Source organism: Geotrypetes seraphini, chromosome 5 (genome assembly GCF_902459505.1).
Source record: "Geotrypetes seraphini chromosome 5, aGeoSer1.1, whole genome shotgun sequence".
Taxonomy (NCBI): domain Eukaryota; kingdom Metazoa; phylum Chordata; class Amphibia; order Gymnophiona; family Dermophiidae; genus Geotrypetes; species Geotrypetes seraphini.
This window is the reverse complement of record NC_047088.1, coordinates 118,851,120-118,872,061: the sequence shown is the minus strand read 5'-3', so window position 1 is coordinate 118,872,061 and position 20,942 is coordinate 118,851,120. Positions and strand designations below refer to the sequence as shown.

General features: G+C 46.1%; 1 protein-coding gene across 7 annotated transcripts in view; it reads right to left on the bottom strand.

The window, feature by feature from the left end:
- The window catches only part of COL6A3 (collagen type VI alpha 3 chain), a 1,265,605-nt gene that overhangs the window by 841,353 nt on the left and 403,310 nt on the right, over positions 1 to 20,942 (bottom strand). For all 7 annotated transcript variants that reach the window (XM_033946673.1, XM_033946674.1, XM_033946675.1 and 4 more), the window contains one exon: positions 12,436 to 12,581. In XM_033946673.1, coding sequence (XP_033802564.1) covers positions 12,436 to 12,581 — 146 coding nt within the window. The remainder of the gene's footprint in view (positions 1 to 12,435; positions 12,582 to 20,942) is intronic.

The following is a 20,942-nucleotide window of genomic DNA, read 5'->3' as shown; positions in this document are numbered from 1 at the left end:
TTGGTGAGGTATTAATGATCTGGATCGGCCACCATGAGAACTGGTCTGACCCAGTAAGGCTATTCTTATGTTCTTATGTTAATAACTCTGACAACACCAATTGGATCACTCTTTGGGACTCATTTAAAGCATATATAAGAGGAATTATCATTGCTTATAGGCTAGATTAAATAAAAAGTATAATTCTGAATTGGAACAGCTGGAGATTAATATTAAATGTCTAGAAGCCAAATATCAAAAAGACTTAACCAACACAGCAGTATTAGAACAACTGAGACATCATCAACTAGCTTACAATTCCATTCTGAGTAAAAGATCTGGCAAAAATCTCTTCATGTGAGACACTGCTTATTATGCTGAACATGACAATGCTGGTCATTTGCTTGCTAATTACCTAAAAGCTCAAACTGAACATATGTTCATACTGAAAAAATAACTTCACCGTAAATTTATCGTCTAAAATGTAAATGTAACGTTACTGAAAATGTATCGTCTAAAATGTAAATGTAACATTACTGAAATTGTAACTTCGCTGTAAATGTACAGTCTCTTCATCTGTTAACCGCATAGAACTTCCATGGTAATGCGGTATACAAGAATAAAGTTATTATTATTATTATTATTATCACCCATAAAGATATCTGATGGCATCATTCTCACTGAGCAGTCTGAGATTCTACATACTTTCCAAACTTATTATAAGGAACTATACACTGCTCAATCAACAATATCGACAAACATGCAAACTTTTCTAAGTAATACTCCACACCCCACTGCTGATGAGATGGATAACATAACCTTCACTAGGCCTATCACAGAAAGTAAGACGCTTGAGGTGTTATTTAATATGGCTAAGAACAAAATGCCTAGACCAGATGGCATACCAGTTGAGTTTTACTTAGCATTCAAATCTCTAATAGTTCCCAAACTTACATCATTTGTTGTTAACAAGTAATTATAAAAGGAAGTGAGAGGCTCATTTACGGAAGTGACCATCATCATCCTGCCCAAACCTGGAAAAGACCAGCAGTTGGTACAAAATTATAGACATAAGAACATAAGCAGTGCCTCCGCCGGGTCAGACCATAGGTCCATCCTGCCCGGCAGTCCGCTCCCGCGGCGGCCCAAACAGGTCACGACCTGACTGAATCACCAGAAGGGGCTCCCTTGCCACCTTGGTTTCTCATTGAAGTCCTATCTTCCCATCGTAGTCCTAACCCTCCGGTCTTGCACATGCACGACCTGTTGGGTTTCTATACTTATTACCTGGTTAGCTTTCTATACTTTTGTTACATCCCAGCTCCTCCCTCAGTATCCCACGATCCCTTTATCCCTCAGGAATCCGTCCAATCCCTGTTTGAATCCCTGTACCGTACTCTGCCTGATCACTTCCTCCGGTAGCGCATTCCAAGTGTCCACGACCCTTTGGGTGAAAAAAAACTTCCTTGCATTTGTTTTGAACCTATCTCCCTTCAGTTTCTCCGAATGCCCCCGTACTTGTTGTCCCCTTCAGTCTGAAGAATCTGTCCTTATCCACCCTCTCTATGCCCCTCATGATCTTGAAGGTCTCTATCATATCTCCCCTGAGCCTCCTTTTTTCCAGAGAGAAGAGCCCCAGCCTATCCAACCTCTCGGCGTATGGGCAGTGTTCCAGCCCTTTTACCAGTTTCGTTGCTCTCCTTTGGACTCTCTCAAGTACCGCCATGTCCTTCTTGAGGTGTGGCGACCAATACTGAACGCAGTATTCCAGATGTGGACGCACCATCGCTCGATACAATGGCATGATGACTTCCTGCGTCCTGGTTGTTATGCCCCTCTTTATGATGCCCAGCATCCTGTTGGCTTTTTTCGAGGCTGCTGCGCACTGTGCAGATGGCTTCAGTGATGCATCCACCAGCACACCCAAGTCTCTCTCAAGTCTGCTGTCTCCCAACAATGCCCCCCCCAATTTGTAGTTGAACAACGGGTTCTTTTTCCCTATATGCATGACCTTGCATTTTTCCACGTTAAAGCGCATTTTCCATTTGTTTGCCCAGTCTTCCAGCTTGTCCAGGTCCCTTTGCAGGTCCTCACACTCCTCCCTGGACCTAACTCTACCGCACAGTTTGGTATCGTCTGCAAATTTTATAACCTCGCACTTTGCCTCCTTTTCCAGGTCATTGATAAATATGTTGAAGAGTAACGGCCCCAGCACCGATCCCTGTGGCACACCGCTTGTGACTCCCCGCCAGTCAGAATATTGGCCCTTCACTCCGACCCTCTGCAGTCTACCCGACAACCAGTGCTTGATCCATCTGTGCACATCCCCTCCCACCCCGTGGTTCCACAGCTTCCTAAGCAGCCTTTCATGTGGCACCTTGTCGAAAGCCTTTTGAAAATTGAGGTAAATGATGTCTATGGGTTCCCCATTGTCCACCCGACTGCTTATTCCCTCAAAGAAGTACAGAAGGTTCGTTAGGCACGACCTTCCCTTACAGAATCCGTGCTGGCTTGTTCTCAGTAGGCCATTCCTCTCGATGTGCTCGCAAATGCCGTCCTTGATCATAGCTTCCACCATCTTCCCTATAATTGAAGTCAGGATCACCGGCCTGTAGTTCCCGGGGTCACCCCTCGATCCCTTCTTGAAGATAGGTGTGACATTCGCCAATTTCCAGTCCTCTGGTACCTCACCAGTTTTCAAGGATAGGTTGCAAACATGCTGGATTGTGCCCGCTATTTCTTGTCTTAGTTCCTTCAGAACCCTTGGGTGGATCCCGTCTGGGCCCGGTGATTTACCGCATTTTAACCTGTCTATCTGTTTGAGGACATCCTCCTTATTTACCTCTATGTGCTCCAATTTTTCGGCCTGTTCCCCACTCATGAGCTCCTCTGAGTCCGGTATATTAGATGTGTCTTCGCTCGTGAAAACCGACGAGAAGAACGTGTTCAACCTCTCAGCTACCTCTTTATCCTCCTTAATCACTCCCTTCCTATCCCCATCGTCCAACAGCCCCACCTCCTCTCTCGCTGGTCGCTTCCCCTTTACGTAACTGAAGAATGCCTTGAAGTTTTTCGTCTCCCTGGCCAGCCCCTCTTCGTATTCCCCTTTCGCTTTTCTAACCTCTTGGTGGCATTCCTTTTGGCATTTCCTGTGCGCCTGGTGATTTTCCTCCGTTGGGTCCTTTTTCCATCTCCGGAAGGATACTTTTTTGTCATTTATTGCCCTCTTTACTTCAGTTGACATCCAAACCGGGTCCTTTGATCGCTTGTTCTTGCAGCCTTTCCTGAAACTGGGGACGTACATTCTTTGTGCTTCCTGCAGGGTGTCCCTGAATAGGGTCCAGGCGCTTCCCACAGTCTCCATCCTAAAGATGTTTCTGAGCTTCCTCCCCACCATTTCCCTCATAGCAACAAAGTTCCCTTTCTTGAAGTTGAGTGCAGTTGTTGCGGTCCTCCTTACTATGGGTGTCCCCCTTTCTAATGTGAATCTGATCGCGTTGTGATCACTGTTGCCTAGTGGTCCTCCCACTTCTACCCCTCTTGCAGGCCCCCCTAATCCGTTTAGGATGAGGTCAAGAGCAGCACCCCCTCGCGTCGGTTCTTTGACTAGTTGCTCCATGAAGCAGTCCCTCACAGCTTCTACAAATCCTGTTTCCCTAGTGCAGTTGGAGTGACCCATACTCCAGTCTATTCCCGGTTAGTTGAAGTCCCCCATCACTGTTACACTTCCAGTCCTGCATTCCTGTCTCAATTCCGCTTCCAAGTCGTGTCCGACTCCTTCTGGCGTACCAGGTGGGCGATAGTACAGCCCCAGTTTTATGCCTGCACCCTTGTTTCCCGGCAATTTGACCCATAGCGATTCCAGCCCCTCTGCCTTCGTTGCCATATCCATCCCGACCGAGTGGATAGAGTCCTTTATATATAGTGCTATGCCTCCCCCCTTCTTGTGGGTCCTGTCCCTCCTGTAGAGCTTGTACCCCGGCAGCGCCACATCCCATTGATTTTCCTCTGTCCACCAGGTTTCTGCAATTCCAATTATATCTAGGTCCTCCCCCTTGGCCACGACTTCTAGTTCACCCATCTTGGCCATGAGGCTTCTTGCATTTGCGTATAAGCACCGCAGGTCCCGTAGGTCCCGTCATTTTTCCTCCACCTCTGCATTTACCTGGGCTGCCTGCCCTTGGATTTCAGTCATGTTCTCCCGTTCCCTTGCTGCTTCTGCTTTGCCCTCAGCCTTTACCCTCTTAGCTTTCAGCTTTCCCACATTCCCGCCATCCCACTTCCCGCTTTTCCACTTTTTTAAATTGTTTTTTTTTTTTTTTTTTTTTTTTTTGGGTTTTCTAGCCCTACCGGCCCCCTCCTGGGCTATCATCCCTTGAGCCTCTGTTTGATCCCCCTCGCCTTGTGGTACCTCTATATTGCCCTCAGCTTTCGCCCTCATGCCACCCAGTCCCCCTGTGTCTCCATGCCCCTTAGTCTTCTCCCAGCAAGCTCCCTTTACCTGATGTTTCCCTCGCTGTCTGATCATAAGATCCTCCGGTCCCTCTGCTTCCTCCCTGCAGTCAGCCCGTTCAGCATCTGTTCTGGATACTGTTGTCCGAAGCGTCAACATCAGATCAGCTGTCGGCTTTCCCCCTCTCCTCAGTTTAAAGCCCTCTCGATCTCCTTCCTCACATTGGCTGCCAGTAGTCTAGTTCCTGCTGTGCTCAGGTGCAGGCCGTCCCGCCGGTAGAGCTTGCTCTTTCCCCAGAAGGACGTCCAGTTCCTCACAAAGTGGAAGCCCTCCTCCTGGCACCATCTCCTCAACCATGCATTCACAGCCTGGACCTCTTTCAATGATCAACATTGATGCCAAAATGCTAAACTGCTGGCTCTGAGGTTGAGGAACATACTGCCTAAATTAATCTCTAATGAACAGATTGGGCTTTATGCAAAAAGATCATCCAGTGGTAACACTAGAATCTTCTTCAATATATTAAGTCATATCTCAAACTCAAACACTCCATATGTGGCCAATGGTCTAGATCAGGGGTGCCCAATAGGTCGATTGCGATCGACCGGTAGATCGCCAAGGCAAAGTGAGTCAATCCTGGGCTCCGTGATCGACTCGCATTGTCTTCACAATCTACTGGCCGATCAGCTTTCCTCTCCCCGACTGCCTGATCTCTTGCCCACAAGCGAACTGAACTCAGGGGCTTTAACACTGCGTGCGCTGGCTTTTCTTCTTCGAAACAGGAAGTTATGTCATTCCTGTTTCAGAAAAGAAGGGAAGCCGGAAGAAAAGGGAAACCGTCGCGTGCAATGTTAGAGGCCCCCCTCCCCCCCTGGGTTCAGTTCCTATAACAATGCGTGCTCTGAAACAGGAACTACGCATCCTGCAAACTCTGGCCTCGGAACACGACACTCTCGGTAACTGGCTGCAGCCGCAGATGGGTCCCGTGCGGCCACAGCGGCATGTATCTGGACTGTCGAAGGGGCAGGATGCGGCAGCCCTGCTCTGAGTGTCGGCTTCCCCCCCCTGTGTAAAGTTTCTTCTCGTGTCCACCCCCAAGGAGAGAACCGCTGAACATAAAAGGATGAGTGCCACTCTCCCCACCAACTTTTCTGTCACCCTCTCCAGCTGTGTCCCGTTCCTTCACTGGGGCTTCTCCAGAAGGCAGGGCAAGTAGGGATTAAAAATAAAACAAAAAATATTATAATGCATCTATATTGCTTGGCCACTAGTAGGCAAGTCTGAGAGGTCCAAACTGGACCTTGTAACGTGGGGTGATGCTGCCCTTTACCTCCAGCCTGGCTACCAAACACCGAGGCAGCAGCAGAAGCACAGTAAATGCCATGGGCTTCTGAGAGAAGGGAAGGAAAAGAGAAACCAGATCATGAAAGGAGAGAGAAGGGAAGGAGACAGATGCCAGACCAGGGGCAAGGAAGGAGAGAAAATTCCAGATAATGGAGGGGGGAGGGAGAGATAGATAGAAGAGGAGAGCAGAAAGATGCCGGGGCATGGGAGGAGAGAAGGGAAATTAAGGAGACAGATGCCAGACCAGAGAGAAAGGAAGGAGAGGAGATGCCGGAGCATAGCGGGGGAGGAAGAGATAGAAGAGAAGGAAAGGAGACAGATGCCAGGCCATGGAATTGATTAGGAAGGAAAGGAGGCATGAAGAGAGAAAAAAAAAAGAAAGGGAGGCAGGGAGAAAGAAAGGGCAGGGAGAGAGGAAGAAAAAGTTGGGGGAGGGAATGAGGTCTGGAGGAGAGGAAGCATACGAGCTGAAAGAAGAGAAGAAAGATTGGATGCACAGTCAGAAGAAGAAACTGCAACCAGAGACTCATGAAATCAACAAACAACAAAGGTAGGAAAAATGATTTTATTTTCAATTTAGTGATCAAAATGTGTCCATTTTGAGAATTTATATCTGCTGTCTATATTTTGCACTATGGCTCCCTTTTACTAAACTGCAATAGCGTTTTTTAGCACAGGGAGCCTATGAGCGTTGAGAGCAGTGCGGGAAATTTAGCGCAGCTCCCAGCGCTAAAAACTGCTATCGTGGTTTAGTAAAAAGGGAGGGGGGTATATTTGTCTGTTTTTGTATGGTTGTTACTGAGGTGAAAGTGCATAGAGTCATCTACCTTGACCTCTTTAAAATCCCGGAATATAAATGATAATTAACATTTTCTCTGCGTACAATGTGCTTTATGTTTTTTAAAAAATTTTATTGTTGGTAGATCATTTTAACTTGGTCATTTTAAAAGTAGCTTGCATGCCCAAAAAGTGTGGGCACCCCTGGTCTAGATGCTGAAAAGGCATTCAGTCAAGTAGAAAGGCCTTTTCTACTCTGTACACTGGAATGGTTTGGTTTTTCACAGGACGCAATTCATCTCATTAAGATTCTTTACTCTGATCCCACTACAAGAATACAAATAAACAACTCATTGTCTGCACCTTTTCAACTGACGAGGGGAACTAGACAAGGATGTCCTCTGTCGCCGCTATTATTCAATCTTGCTTTGGAACCTCTGTTAATAGGCATCAAAAATAATAAACTTATTCAAGGTTATCTGTATGGAGCAGTTGAAGTAAAATACTCTGCTTATGGAGATAACGTTCTCATCTACACCACTCCTTCCTCCATTCCTTTCATACTGGAAAACATCAAACAATTTTCATCACTTTCCAGATATAAAATGAATCAAACCAAAACGGAAATACTTCCATTGAATTGTCCTTCAGTCAAATGTGAGATTAGTCAATATAACTTTATTAGGAAAAATACTAAACAAGTACATAGGTATACTTTTTGGCTCTACTATTGAAGAGACTCTGTTATTGAATCAAACCAACCTTATCCAAAACGTGGTGGGGTCATCTTCATACTATAAAAATGATGATAACACCAAAACTAAATTATTTACTCAGTATGATACCCTTTTTATTCCCAGTTAATGTCTATCAAGCTTTGGAAAAAATATTAACAATTTTTCTTTGGAGAAACAAAATGGCTCAGATTGCTCTGGACAAATTAAAAACCACTAAAGAACATGGTGGAATGAATTTTCCAAACCTGTATGAATATCATGTAGCTTACATGCTCAAGCAAAACTCAAGATGGTTTATGTCATTGGCAGACTCATCTACACCTATATGGACCTACTGGTATTATAAAAATGGGATCATCATCCACTTATATATCTACCCTTTGTACAATTAAGCAAATCACAAATATATGACTTAATACTTCAAAGTGCCAGACAAACTACTATCTTAATAGAAACATTTTTATCGACGAAATGGCTAAACTCTATTTCTGCTCCACTATGGAACAATGTTAATTTTAAAATACACAACAAGGTTGTCAGCTGGATCGAATGGCAAAAATGTGATATATGGATAATACAACATCTCAGAACTGATAACTGCTAGATTCCCTTTGTGCTACTGTGTCAGAAATTCAGATTACCTAGATCTCAACATATTAGATGGGTCCAATTAGTATGCTGTATATCATCAATTATGAAAAAAGAAAATTTTGCAAATACTCTTCTATCATTCCTTGCCTTAGTACACCAATTGCAAAGGCTCAGCGTCGAAATGGTACAAATTTTTACAATTAAACAGATATATGCATCCCTCAGGCACTGAAAGTACCAAGGAATTTGATCTTCAGCTTCAACTAACAGATAGTGACTGGGAACGTATCTGGTCTTAGTTTTTAAGACATCTAAATCTGCTACATTACATCAAACTATGTTTTTTATACTACATCAATCCATATGGACACCTTGCAAACTGGCTAAATTTTAAAAGAGCGAAAATGTACTCTGCTGATTCTGTGATAAAGAAAATGGCACTTTCATGCACTTATTATTTTTATGCCCTGTTATTCAACCCTTTGGCATCAAATTTGGAAAACTGTCAGCTCTACTTTTCACCATCGCATGTGCTATTGCAATTCTTGGCAGTAATGGCTTACAATCCCCTTTGTCTCCTGAAAAGAATAAGTTACTGACTTTAATGTTGCAATAGAGAATGACATGGGGGAAAAATCTGTCCCCGTCACTGCACCGTCCCCGGCCCACCATCCTCTGCACCGCCCCGTCACTGCCGTTCCCTTCACCGCCCCGTCACCATCACCGCCATCCCTTTCACCGCCCCGCCACCATCCCCTTAGCTTATTCCTTTCTTATAAATCAAAGTTCTGGCTGCTGAACTAGAGAAAGAGATGTTCAGCTGGCAGGGCTTTGTTTAAAAATTTTTATCAACACAACTAATATACTACTTTATCCTAAAGCAAAAAATAAGTAAATAAATAGAATTTTTTTTCTACCTTTGTTGTCTGGTTTCTGCTTTCCACATCTTCTCATTCAATTCCTTTCATCCACTGTGTGTCTTCACTCTGCGTCTTCCATTTGCTGTTACTGTGCCTCTCCCTTCACCCCCTCCCACAATTGGTCTAGCACCCATCTTCTTCCCTCCGCTCCCCCATAGTTTGGCATCTGTCTTCTTCCCTTCCAGCGTCTTCTCCCCACTCTGCCTTCCACATTTCCCTTCAGGGTATGTTCCTCTCTACCCTTTTTCAATGTCTGTTCTATTCCTTTCCACCGCCACCCTTCCCTCCCTCCTTTACCATCTGTTCCTTTCTATCACCCTTCTTTCATATCTTCTATCAGTCCCCCCACCATCACTAGCAGTCTCTCTTCTCCCTTACCATGAGCAAATAGAACTTCTGAAATTTGTATTGCTGAGGCATTATTTCTAATGCCTCAGCATTAGACATCAATTTTATAATTCTTACTGTCCTGCTCTGATTTCATTCACAATTTGGTTTGTGTTGTGGCTGAGGATTCCAAGAGGCATTTAACCTTTTCCTGTCTCTTGAACTGTGATTTCAAGTTGATTCCTTCAAGAATGGAGTCTCACGGCAGTAGCAGTTTTCTCTTTTGGCTCTTTGACATTGTTTAAGGGATTTCTTGTACATTTGGTGCTGGGCTTCTTTGATGAGGTCACTTCAGAATCTATTTCCAAGGGAAGAGATAACTTTTTCCCTTTCACTTCCTCCTTCCATTGTGTGAGCCGGGAACACGCGGTCCCTGCAGCCCCACCCGCACGGCGGCTCGATCGTTTAACCAGCTTCCTCTCTCCACCTCACCTTAATTTGCCGACTTTCTTTTTCGGCGACCGGCACACTTTCAAAGAGCCGCGCATGTGCGGCTGCTCAAAGTTTAATCTTCTGCTCTGCTGCAACTTCCTGTTTCCGGTTTGGGTCAGAGCAGAAGATTGAATACTGAGCAGCCAGCGCATTGTGCGGCTCTTTGAAAGTGTGCCGCTCGCCAAAAAAGAAAGCCGGCAAACTAAGGTGAGGTGGAGAGAGGAAGCTGGTTAAACGATCGAGCCGGTGTGGGGGCTGCGGGGACTGCGCAATCCTTGATGCCTCACTGCGGTGACAAGACCATTCACCACTCCACAGGGCAGTGAATGGCCTTGTCCCCGTCCCCGCAGAGGCTGCTATTTTTCATTCCCCATTTTGGCGGGTTACCCGCGGCTAAACGCAACTAGCAGTCAAGCTTATATTACAACATTGGAAGGATACCTTGGTTGTCACTTACAACATGTCGTGGAATGTATTATGTCTTATGGCTAAATATGAAAGAACTACAGCCATCAAGAATAGAACACTGTGAACCTTTGAAACAATTTGGACCAATATACTGGAGATTTCTGTAATGCCCTACTAAAAACCATGAAACCTTTTCTGCATTATGCATCTATTGTTAATAATTGTGGCAGATTCATTTCCTTCCTTCCATTCATTTCCTTCTATTATTGTTGTTATAACAATATATATATTGTATTTTTTTCACTTGATACCTATGTTAAATATTACAAAATACCAATAAAAATTATTGAACTAAAAAAAAACGCATTTTTTTGAAAATCTAGGCCTAAGTTTCCAGTGTACAAAAGTGTGAACTTCACTTTGTGATGAAACAGGTTGGAGCATAGCAATGCAAACTCCCACCACTTAGCAGATATTTTTAGGGAGTAATCCTGAAAGCAAAGCCATTATATTCCAGATGTTTCCTAGCCCTGAGGGACTACAAAATCATAGTTTTGTGGGCAAAATTCAGCAATTGCAATATGATCACCCTGGGATGTTGGTCCCCAGGTTATTTTAATCCAAGACTGTGCGTACATTCAATATAAAAAGGACCCATATGTCCATTAGTTCCAGTGCCTTAGGAAACAAAGCTTCCAGAAATCCCGCAGCTCAGCATCCTTAACAGTTTTTGGAATTCCAATCACATGGAGGTTATTACGCCATGAGCAGTTTTCCAGATCTATTTTTTCCTCCAAGGTAGCCACTCCTGCCTTAAGTTCCTGGTTGGCTGTATCCATTATCTGTGTTGCATCTTCTATATCAGTCAGTCAATCTAAACCGAAAGACACCAAAGTCCACCTTTAAATTTTCCAGATTACTTTCCACTGACTCCATTTTGTCAATGTCTGAAATTTGTTCCCCCAAATTTTTGTTCATAAAGGCAGCCAATTGTAAGATTTCAGAGGCCCACAGAAAACCTACAGAAGTACCTAGGGAGCTAGCAGCGTCAACTATCCTGGTGTCCGAGGTGGTGGTGGTGGGGTTTCTTGCCCATCCCAGGGGAGCTTACAAGCCATGAGATGAGATGTACTGTCTCTAAGCAGCACAGGAGCCCCAACCAGTAACAGCGTGTACCCAACTAAGGCACCCCAAAGCAAGTTCCAACAGAATGATGCATGCCTCAAATTCTTTCTCTAGCCACCACCAGGCTATTGTTCACTGCTGCCACACCTGTGCTACATTTCTCTCACTGCTCACAGAAATGACCGGCACTGCCACAGATTCCCTGAAGCAGGTCAGTACAGGTTCCATCATCTTCCGGGGTAAGCAAGGGGAGGGGATTGTTCTTTTCTCCAGGACTTACCACACCCAATATCATTCTCTGCTCCCCAAGCTGACTGATCCAAACACCACAGTACACAGAGGTTGCACTGCTCTGACGCAAGCCTCACTGATCCCCAACCCTGCATGCCACCAGGCCTCCAGAAATCATCTCAAGAAATGCCTCCTGGCTCTGCTCATCCACAGCGATTTCAAAGTTCTTCTCCATGGTAGGACAAAGTAAAAAGTTCCTCAACCTGTTTGCTGTCACCAATTTAAAGCAGAGGATGGGAGTCCCGATGAGATATCTTGGAGTACTAACAGTCTGTGGCCATCTTGGCCAGCTGCTCCTCATATCCCAAACAATCTAGATGCTAGCTCAAAAATATTGTGTCCCAAAATGTTGACTCAAAACATATTTATATCTTATCTCCAAAATAATTTAAATATTGGCTTCAAAGGCACTTGTGTCCCAATGAGGTCCATTTCACCAATTTTTATGGCTTCTTCAGGGGTTTATAGGTATGTGCTGCATCAGCTCTGCTGCATTGTGCATGAGGAGCCACATTCATCTTATCACATGCTGAAACACAATAAGATAATTGCCTTTTGAAATTAACATTGTAAGCACTATATTGGGCACAAGCATTCACTAAAAAAAAAAAATCAAATTCTTAGGATGTTTTTGAAGACCAGTGATTTGAGTCTTGAGTCTTTAGAGAGTCTGTGTGTATGACTCAGAGGCTTCTGAATTTTTTTCCTATTTAAGAGCTTTTACTGGTAGATCAGATCTTTTGTGTTTTGGAATTGTATTGGGCAAATCTAAGTGCATCTCTTTTGGACTTAGTATGCAATACTTGGTTTTGTGATATGTTGTTGATATTTACTATATCATTGCATTGGAAAATACAAATGCCTTTATAGAAATGTTCTCATTTCCACTCATGAAATCATGCTTTCTAATCTTCATGCTATGTCAATATCATTCTATTACAGTATTTAATACAGAATTGTCAAAGAAAATGCAAGGAGCTGAATGACTTACAATTTCCTCTGCAATCTCATAATCTAAATCCAATAGGTTAAGTCGCAAAGGATTTTTATAGGTAAAACCCCGTCCAAACTCCAATTTCATCATATCCTCAAACTTTGGCACCTTTTCCAAACCCACAAGGAGGAATGCGTTCACACCTGTAATTAGTAAAGTAAATGCATTTGTATTAGATATTCTAATTCAGCATTGTAATAGCCATAATAATACAAAGCAAGTTTTGGAATAGAAATGATACTAATTGCAGTTGATAACTGTTAAGAACTTTCATTATATTTTTGTCCTGATTTGTATTTAATACAATTTGTATTTAATATATTTGTATTTGTATTTGTATTTGTATTTAATACAATTGTATTTAATGCTTCTGTTTTAAGACTTTGAAAGTTCCTCCTACTTTAATATGTAATGGTGGGGGAAGGTATGCTAATATATATGTAGATCCTTTCCAGAGCCCTATATAGGTATGTAAAGTAGTGCTGCCCGATTCACAATTCGAATCGATTCACCGATTCGAATCAAGTGAATCGATTCAAATCGATTCAATTTTCAAAAAAATCGGCCTCCCGATTCAATGACCGACCCTTCCCCTGTGCTTTCCTAAAGCAGGAGTTGCAGCACTGCCTCTTGTTGGCCATCCGCTGCCGCTCCTGCTTGAGGGGGAAGAGTCAGTCAGAAAGGCCTCCTCCAGCTTCCCCGCTCTTACCTCCCTAAGGCTAACATGGAAGCCTGCAGGCTCGTTGGTGTTATAGCGATTCCTTCAGCTGCCCGTTGTCCTCAGCGGCACGTTCTCTCTGCTATGTCCTGCCTCTGCTCTAATGTCAGGGATAGGATCGCAGCAGAGAGAACATGCCACTAAGGACGACGGGCAGCTGCAGGGATCGCTATAACATTAATGAGCCTGCAGGCTGCCATGTTAGCCTAAAGGTAAGAGTGGGGAAGCTGGGGGAAGATAAAGGCTTGCGAGTGGAGCAGGCGTTCGCAGCGGGGAGCAGGCTGAAGAGTGCCTTCACAGCAGGGGAGACAGGCCTTTGCGGGGGGAGCAGGCATTAGGCTGGGAGCAGACCGAAGAGTGCCTTCATGGCAGGGGGGCAGGCCTTTGTGGGGGAGCAGGTCTTCAGAGCGGGGAGCAGGCTGAAGAGTGCCTTCACGGCAGGGGGGCAGGCCTTTGCAGGGGGAGGGCGGGGAGCAGGCCGAAGAGTGCCTTCACGTCAGGTGGGGCAGGTCTTTGTGGGGGGAGCAGGTATTCGGCGGAGAGCAGGCCGAAGAGTGCCTTCACGGCAGGGGGGCAGGCCTTTGTGGGGGGAGCAGGCTGAAGAGTGCCTTCACGGCAGGGAGGCAGGCCTTTGCGGGGGAAGGCGGGGAGCAGGCCGAAGAGTGCCTTCATGGCAGGGAGGCAGGTCTATGCAGAGGGAAGAGGAGGAGGAGTTCCTTCGTGGTGGGGAGGCAGGCCTGTGCAGAGGGAGGAGGAGGAAGGAATAAGAGAGGGGAGGGGAGATGCCAGACCTGGGGTGAAGGGAAGAGAGAGACCAAACCAAAATGAAGGGGAGGAAAGCAAAGGAGAGGTGCTGAACTAAAAAGAGAGGGAGAAGAAATGCAAGACCAGAAGGGGAAGAGTACAAGAGGGACAGATACTGCTCCAAAGTAGGTGGGCAGGGTGCAGGATGGCAGGAGAGATAGTAGGAGAAAGCCTGTACCTGGGGAAGGGGATACAAGAGGTAAGGAAAAGAGAAAGAAGAAGCTGGATATGGGGAGAGATAAGATGCTGGGCATGGAAGGAGCATAGGAACAGGAACACAAGGGGGACAGTACTGGAAAAAAGAATAGGGACAGGGACACAGAAGAGAGATGCTGGATGAAAGGGTAGTTGAGAAAAGGAGAAATGGTGGATCTGTGGATGGTGGGGTCCATCGCTGCAGCTGCAGGGGGATAGAAATAAAAAAAAAAAAGAAAGATGCCAGCCTCAGGGGAGGAAAGGGAAACAGAAGGGGAGGACAGAGATGGAAGATGGATGGATAGCACAAAGAAAGAAGGAGAGCCTGATCAGAAGACAACCAGACCAACATGGGACCAACATGATTTGAAAAATAACCAGACATGAAAAGGTAGGAAAAATAATTTTATTTTCTGTTTTGTGATTACAATGTGTCAGATTTGAAATGTGTATCCTTCCAGAGCTTGTGTTGGACCGCGAACTTGAGCTAGGATTTAACAGAGAGCGGAAAAGTATTTTTTGTTTGTTTATTTTGTTTACACCACAGGACCAGTGTGGGTAGGAGAGGGAAAAGGGGGTGAAGAAGCAATAAAATAAACCCACCAGGATGTTTGGAAAAAAAACCACCCAATTAGGCAGGAAAATTGAATCGAATTGAAAAATCGATTCAATAGGCTGAATCGAATCGAGACTTTTTTTCCTGAATTGGACAGCATTAATGAAAACCTTAACGAAAGATTAGGTTCTTACTTTGCTAATCTTCTTTCTTGAAAATCTTCACTTTATTCCGGGACCAGTGGGTTGTTTGCCTCCTCCCACCAGAGATCTGTAGGAAGCCTCAAACATTTGAAGCTTTTATTCCCTCTCTCTCACACCTTACCACTGAGCATGCTCCTGGATATCACAATCAGTCTTTAAGCAGCCAGGAACATTTGTAGAGGATAACAAACGAGAGAGAGAGAGAGGAACGGGGAACTCCCAGACAAGCACATTAATTCTGCTCATATAATTAATTCTGCTCATTGTAAACCGCTTAGATCTGTAATATGCGTAAGCGGTATATCAAATGTTAATAAAACATAAACAAATGCAATAACAATGCAAAACAAAATAACAGGTTATGAAACAATGAAAACCTGAATGCCAAAACAGTGCTAAGAGGAGATACAGCCTGCACTGCCAGAAAGGGGTGGGACGTATGAGAGCAGCCCTGAAAGTCAGGGTGGGACTGATGAGCCTGCTGCCAACACAGAGGAACCAAAAATGGTATCCTGCTTGGCCGCCAGATTGATCCTGTAAACTTTGGTGAAGGTGGGCAAAGAGGACCATGTAGCAGCCCTACAAATCTCATCCAAAGACACAGTGACTGACTGTGTCCAAGAAAAGGAAACTCCTCTGGTTGAATGAGCCTGCACCCCTAGGGGGGGGGGGCTTTGTCCCTGCCGCCATACAAGCCGTATGAAAAACACAACAACAGCCGTAGAGATGCCCATTCCCTCCCGCTGCCATGCAACACCACCATCCCCTGCAGTGGGAGAGATGCCTACTCTCTCTCACCGCCAAACAATCCTCACCAGCAGTGGGAGAGATGCCCATTCTCTCCCGCTGCCATGCAACACCCCCCTGCCTCCAACACCCAGCAAATTCTCCCTCTTACCTTAATTTAGATGGATGACCAGATGGATGCCTACTCCTTCTGGCCAGCTGGCACGCCATACAAGCCGTGGAAATAGCCATGTAAAGCCACCTGGAAATGGTAGCCTTAGAGGCTGGCTTACCTTTGTGGGCAGGACCCGCCAGAACAAACAGACGGTCAGAGAGAGAGATGAAACTTGTTGGCAACTTTCAAATACCACACCAAAAGACTACGCATGGCTAGGGACTGCAGCACCCGGTCCTGGAATGCAAGAAGCAAGATTTCCTGAGGCACATGGAAAGTGGAAACCACTTTCATAAGAAAGGAAGGAACGGTATGCAGCAGCAATGCAGAATCTGCAAAATGTAGAAAAGGATCCCTGCTGGACAAATCCTGAAACTCCGAAACTTCCCGGGCTGAGGTCATCATCACAAGGAAGATTGTATGCACTGTGAGATCCAAAGATGCCTGCTCTAAAGGCACATTCAGTGGATGAGCCAGAGAACGCAGAACTAGATTTAGGTTCCATGGCAGACAGGGAAGGTGCCAAGAAGGCCTTAGTCATAATGCGCCCCTTAGAAACCAGACCACATCTGGAGGTATAGCCAAGAAGCCCCTCAGTGCAGGAGGGCCTATACGTGAACGACCAGCAAGCTGAACCCAGAGCGAAGCCACCCTTCTTCAAGCCATCCTGTGGAAACTCCAGGACAAGACTAAACTAAACTAAACTAAACCTTAAGTTTATATACCGCATCATCTCCACAGATGTTGTGGAGCTCGGCACAGTTTACAAGAACTTAAAATATATGAAGAGAAGGAAAAAAAAAAAAGGGTTACATGAACTTATATATAGAAGAGAAGAGTAAGGTGGGATAGAATTACATTTTAGTGAAAAGCCAGGTTTTCAGTTGCTTGCGGAATAATTGGAGGGAGCCCAGGTTCCGCAGTGGGGTAGTAAGCCATTCCAAAGACCTGTGATTCTGAAGAGAAGGGATTTTCCCAGTTTGCTTGCATAGCGAATACCGTGTAGAGAGGGGAAGGATAATTTATATCTTTGGGCGGGTCTGGTAGAGTCAGGACTCGAGGAGTTATAAGATAGTGGGATTAAGGGAGGAAGGATGCCGTGAATGATCTTAAAAGCCAGGCAGGAGCATTTGAAATGGATTCTGGAAATCACTGGGAGCCAGTGAAGTTTGGCTAGGAGTGGGGAGACATGGTCAGATTTGCAAAGATCAACTTGGCTGCAGTATTCTGAATTAGCTGGAGTCTTTGAAGACTTTTTTTTGGTAGGCTTAAGTAGATGGCATTGCAGTAGTCTAATTTGGAGAGGATGATGGATTGGACAAGGACGGCGAAATGTTGTTGGCAAAAATAGGATCTTACTTTCCTCAGCATGTGGAGGCTGAAAAAGCATGATTTAGCCAAGGAGTTGAGGTGGTCATTGACGGAGAGAGAAGAATCGATAATGATGCCAAGGACCTTGCTTAAGAACTCAAGCTGCAGTGCAGTGCCTGAGGGTAGTGTGAAGAGGGTGGGCAGGTGTTCTAATTTTGGGCCGAGCCAGAGTAATTTTGTTTTTGATTCATTCAATTTCATCTGTACCGAGAAAGATCCTCTGGTGTGAGGGATCACCATAGTTGGCAACACCTCCAAGCCTTCACACAGGCCACCACTGTGGACTTTCAATTACGATGGCGCACGTGGCATCACTACTGAAGAGCCCCAGCCCATTAATGTCGTGCACCCAAGAGCCATGCCTGAAGACCAAAGCAGTCCACATCCTGCAGAGCAACTGCCTAAAGGAGCCGAACCAGGTCGGCATACCTCAGCTTCCTCGGCTATTTGGAAGCCACCAGGATCCTCAGCCCCTTGTGGACTGTTAGCCATCTCAACAGATGCCTTATCGTGTGCCACAGAGGGAAGACATAAAGAACCAGAGCATCCAGACCTGCGCTGCCAACCTCTCGATGAAGATAGTAGAATTGATTGGCCTTCTTGTTCACTGCAATTGCCATGTCAAACACGAAGTACCCACACTGATGCACTATGCAAGAGAACACTCTTTAAAAGAGAGACCACTCTCCGGGACCAATATTTGACGAATGTGTAAGACTACCTGAATGTCATCCACACCTGCCACTTGCATCGCAGACAGTGCCACAAGATGCCTCTCTGCCCACCAAAAAAGAAGCTGAGCCTCCACACGCAGAGAGGGACCCTTTATGCCCCCCTTACTATTTACTATGGATGAAAGCCACTGAAGTGGCCTTGTCTGAGAACACACATACAGCTCGATGATGGAGATGACCTTAGAGCTGGAGAAGGGCCAGCTGAATTGCCGCAAGTTCCAGGGGATTGATAGACCACTTGTGTTCCGAATGCAACTATCGGCCCTGCATCAGGACATGCACAATGCTCCTCAGCTCTTGAGACTCACATCTGTCAACAGGATCACCCAATCCGAGATCTGGAGTGGAAGGCTCCTGGACAACGAAAAGGGACGCAACCACCAGGCTAGACCGATGCACACCACCATCGACTAGGGCAGGGGTGCATGTAATGAGTCCCGCTGTGGATTCCAGCGCAAAAGCAGAACTCCAGCAGTGGACACAGATGGACTCAGGGCCTTGAGACCACCATGATTGTTGTTATCATGGTCCCCAGAACCAGGAAATACTGCTACGCTGTCAGGAACAGAGTGGCCAGAAGGCTTCTCTTGATGGGACACGGGTAGAAACACAGCGTTCTGACCCATGTGAGATTGAACTCCCAGGTACTCCAAATCTTAGGTAGGTTCAAGGTGACTCTTCCTGAAATTGAGCACCCAGCCCAGACGTTGCAGCAATTGCACCACCTGTCTGACAGCCAGATGCCCCTTGAACAGTGAGGAAGCTCTGATCAACCAGTCATCCAGATACAGCCATACCAGGATACCCAGGGAGCGAAGATGGGCCACCACCACCATCATTGTGATGAAGATCCAGGGCACCATCATCAAACCAAAAGGGAGAGCCGCAAACTGAAATGTCAATCCAAGACATGGAAGCACAGATACTTCCAATAGCCTAGAAAAAAATGAGAATGTAGAGAGAGATGTCTCCATCAGATCTAGGGATGCTAGAAATCCCCCCCCCCCCCCCGTGCATTGACGCTATTACTGATCGCACCATTTCGAACCGGGATATTTTCAGTGCCGCATTGACCGCCTTGAGGTCCAGAATTGGCCTCCAGTCATTAGAGCCTTTTGTTTGAACGATGAAGTAAATCGAGAATCAGGAACATGGCACAGCATGGAATGACGCGCCCAAGCTACAAAGGAGGCAGCCGTCGCCGCTTTGATAACAGCCACAGTCGAATCAAGCAGACACTTGCAGATGAAAACCACATGTCAGTCCTGGATTTCCTTCAGGACGCCCCCCCCCCACTCAACACTGTGGAAGGATGTGCACTTGGTAGCCTGCACCACCAAAGAAAAGCACTTATTCAGTCCATTTGCCCTGGGAGGAAGTTATACCAGGGCTGGAGTACATTTGAAGGGACCGTTAGGGGTCTGCTAGAAATCTGGCAGAATCCGACCCAGAACAGAAGGATCAGGAAAAGAGGCAACCTCCAGTAATGACCTGCTGCTCTGCTGCAGTTACCATCCTTGCAGCAATTCAGAAAGAAAACCAGCAAGATGTGTGGGTGTAAAAACATATATACACAGTGGAGTCCTCCTAAACACTGGCTCTGCACAGGTCCAGATCCCAAAGATCTGCCAGATTAGTCATAGCAGTGAACACCGCTGAGGTGCCCTGCAACAGCAGAGTGCTGGGGAATGTATCTGGCACAACTGCAGACACTGCTGCCTTACGTACCAGCACCCCAACAGGAAGGCAAGAAGACAAACCCTGGTCCACCTGAGCATAGGTGTCAGAATGGGGAGGTGGTACAGAGATCAGGCCTCCCCAAAAATTGCCGATGCTTCGTTTCCTCTTCTTCCTTCCTTCCTTCCTTCCTCACTCTCTCCTCCCAGCGGGACCCTGCAGCACCATCAGCTCTAGACTTCCCCCCACCTGCTCCCCCCTTCCCCGATTGCTATTATTTTAAATGTTCCGGCAGCTGTGGCACAATGTCTACCAGATGAGACTTCTGCTATCAGCCTGCCCTGGAACTCTTCATGCAGCAGTGACTTCCTGTTCCCACCTAGGGAACAGCATGCAGCAGCAGCAGCAGCAGCAGCAGCAAAAGCATGCAGCAGCATGAAGAGTTCCGGGGCAGGCCGAGGTTAGAAATCTCATCTGATGGATACAGCACCATGGCTGCCATAACATTTAAAATAATAGCGACCCGGGGGGGGGGGGGGGAGCAGATGTGGGGAAGTCCGGAGCTGCAGGGCTGGCGTTAGGGGGGTGATAACAGGGCAGCTAAGCGTGCCGGTACAACGTCGCCTTCAATACTAACTCTGAAATGCAACCTGTGGCCTGTCTCCCTGGTTCCTTGTGCCGTGTTCCACCCCCAATGACGCAAATTCCTTTTTCAGGTTGGATGGACCATGGCACAAGGAATGTGGTGATGAAGGCTGCAGACTGTTTTTCACCATTCCCCTGTAACAAAAAACATGAGTGGAGGTGAAGGGGGAGGACACGCCGGGCCAGGAAACCCCCAGGACTGTTTTTTTTTGTTTTTTTAAAGTAGAATGGAGGATAGGTTACAAAGACGAGCCAGGTGAGGGGTGAAGGGGAAAGTCTTTTAGGGCCAGAAACGGGGGAACTAGTGGGCAATGGTCTGGAGGGATAGAAAAAGAGTAGATGGAAGTGGGGTGCTGTGAAGGAAAGGGGAATGAGATACTTGAAGGGAGACGGAAAGAGAAAGGCAGAGATGGTGGACCTGGGGGTGGTGTAGAGGGAGATGTATAGAATAGGAGGATAGGATAGTTGGAAAGGAAGAGATATGGCATGGGAGGTCAATTGGGAAGGCAGGGAAGAACAGATGTTGCTCAGGCTGGGAAGGGGATGGGAAGGACAGATGCTGCATGGGCTGGGGAGAGACAGGGAAGAACAGATGTTTCACAGGCAGGGATATGATGCATGGATGGGGTGCTGGGAAGTGAGGGAAAGCGGGGTGCTGCCAGTGGGGGATTGAAGAAAAAAGAAAATTGTTGTAATAGGT